The sequence below is a fragment of the Mangifera indica genome, chromosome 2 (assembly GCF_011075055.1).
Source record: "Mangifera indica cultivar Alphonso chromosome 2, CATAS_Mindica_2.1, whole genome shotgun sequence".
Lineage (NCBI taxonomy): Eukaryota > Viridiplantae > Streptophyta > Magnoliopsida > Sapindales > Anacardiaceae > Mangifera > Mangifera indica.
The window spans coordinates 14,115,679-14,118,331 of NC_058138.1; the positions used below are offsets into that span (position 1 = coordinate 14,115,679).

Consider the following 2,653-nt stretch of genomic DNA (forward strand, 5'->3'; position numbering starts at 1 on the left):
TTTATTATAATTATATTATTATTTATTAATTTTTGAGGCAAAAATAAATTTATTTTTAATTAATATAACAAATAATTTAAAAATATTTAAAAATAATTATATTCAATGGTATTTAAGTAAAAAAAATTACTAGTATTTTTTTATTACTTTTAACCAAACATAATAATTATTTATACCTACCAAATTTTATCAAACATAGTAATAATTTATACTCAATAATCTTTTAAGTACTCTATCTTCAAAGTACTTTCTTTATTTTAGTAATAAAATATTACTCAAACCAAATACCCCATTAAAGTATAATAGAATAATATTTTTTCTTCTTATGAAAGAACATTGTTGCATAAATTATTTGTATTTATCTAATTTAATAGACAAAAGAAAAAGAAAGAAAACAAAAGTCATATTGGAAATTGGTGGCATTGCCTTGAATGTAAAAACAAAAATGTTAGATGTTTAGAAGCCTTTTGAAATAAAAGCAAATTTATGATATCGTATCAGTGTAGGAACCCTGTGCAAGAAGTATACTTATTCTCTGTACAACTATGTTTTATGTGTACAAAAATAATCTTTCTTCGATTAAGTGTTAATAAACTAATAGAATTATAGAATCTTTAAAGAAAAAGTTTAGATTTAAATTTTTGTTATTCTCGTGAAACTTTAACTTATTTAGTTTAGTAGTTATAAGTTTGATAATTATATCTCAGATTTATCCGTTTAACTAATATGGTAAGTTTCATGTCTTTTAAAAAGAATTGTTATATTTGTTTATTCAATATTTGGCAATAATACTTTGGAATTAAAGCTAAAAATCACATTTCTTTCAGGCTATAAAGTTCCACCAGCATGAAATTTTCTGGGAAGGAAGCTAGAGCGGTAGTTACAAAAAATTCAACGACCTTTGAGTATTTATAAATCTCTATCTTCCATTGAATTTATCATAGTTTATTCATGTAGTGATTGTTTCAATCTGTTCCTCTGATTTTTCTGTCAAAATAAGATGAAGAATGGTGCTGATAAATCATTTTTAGAACATTAATTATGGCTGTCATGGTTATTAATTTATTTCATCAACTTCATTTGTTCACCTTAATATATAAAAATAAGATCAAGTTGGTATGTCTTCATTTTCTCTTTTCAGGCTAAGTCTGTCATCTTGTAATTTGCATACAATGTTACAGAAGGTCACACTACTGTAAAATATAATATTAATGCCCAAGTGGAAATTAAATTAAATTTTATTTAGATATTTAAAATCGACACAAATAGGCGTACAATATAATTAAGAAAGGTCCCAGGATCTTCCTTATTGTTCATCATCAACATTATTCGAGCAATAAAGCTACTTCATCACTTCAGGCTCTCCCATTTTCATTCAGATGGAATGGTGACACCTAAGTCAAATACATAGCAACATTAGCATATGACCGGCGAAGTCGGACGGGATCCCGGTCATTAAAAAAAAAAAAATACCCATTAGCATACGAAAATGTATATACATGCATTTGCACCAATTTTTGGATATATATATATATATATATATAATAACAATAATAACTTCAACATGGATTGTCTTATCAGAAATGATCATATCCATTTAAAATATTACTTAGATTATTTTAAAATAATGATAAAATAATATTCAATCATATAACGATATATAATATATATACTTAGTTATATACTCTAAAGTGTGTATATATAAGATTCTTCTATACATAAAATCCGGTAAATCTTATTTCTTTAGTGTGGTTTGTGGCATAACATATAAAAGTTTAATAACTAATTTAATAAATAATTAAGATGCAAACTAGCAAAACTAGATATTATGTGCTTAGCGCTTCGTTCACCACGAAAACCTTTTACTTCTTTCATATAAAGAGTATTGCAAGGTTAATAATTATTTAAATTTTGTTTCCTCTAAATCATAATCAAACAAATTAACAAGAGGTTGAGAAATTAATCTCATTATTTATGAGAAAAGAAATAAGGCTAAATTAATTTCATATTTTTTTCATACTTCCACAGGTTGATCCTGGATGAAATCTCTTGCCACACTTCTGTGCAACCGGAACCAAATATTCCCAGCCCTCTGTGACATAGTCACACAAGCACGGCACACCAACCTTGTTCACCGCGACACAACACTCAACAGCCGGAGAATCCTCCGTCCCCGGGGTTACAATATAATCCCCGCATTCAAGGGCGACCTCTCGCATCTTTGCAGTGCAACTGGATTGAGCAAATGCTTGATCGCCAGCTATTATCAATAATGTGAGGAGAGTTACAGAAACCCTAACCCTACGACTCATATTTATTTGATCACTCTGGAATTTGATGATAACTAATGTGGGCCATAATGTGAAAATGTGAAAAATATATAAGTACAAGGGAAGCAAAAAAATTGGGTTCACAAAAATAGTGTTACCGCTGGTTAATCTGACAGAGCTTCGGCTTGCATTTAGGGCATAATATTGGTATGTGGCTATGTGTAGATGAACAAATAAAAGTCTAGATTAAATTACATCATTAAGCTCTCTAACACCTCATAATTTTGATGTTAATCTTGTTCAGTGAACTCTTTGTGCTAAAATATATACATGATATATTTATGTATGTATATATGTATCAGATTGTTCGTCATTTCAGATTA

The 2,653-nt window shown here is 28.0% G+C and overlaps 1 protein-coding gene across 1 annotated transcript; it reads right to left on the minus strand.

The window, feature by feature from the left end:
• Window positions 1-1,266: 1,266 nt before the first annotated feature.
• Window positions 1,267-2,342, minus strand: LOC123198114 (protein LIM1-like). The gene is made up of 2 exons (XM_044612724.1): window positions 2,021-2,342; window positions 1,267-1,394 (listed from the first exon to the last, which is right to left on the minus strand). The coding sequence occupies exons 1-2, from the start codon at window positions 2,310-2,312 to the stop codon at window positions 1,372-1,374; spliced, it is 315 nt and encodes a 104-aa protein (XP_044468659.1). The 5' UTR covers window positions 2,313-2,342; the 3' UTR covers window positions 1,267-1,371.
• Window positions 2,343-2,653: the final 311 nt, after the last annotated feature.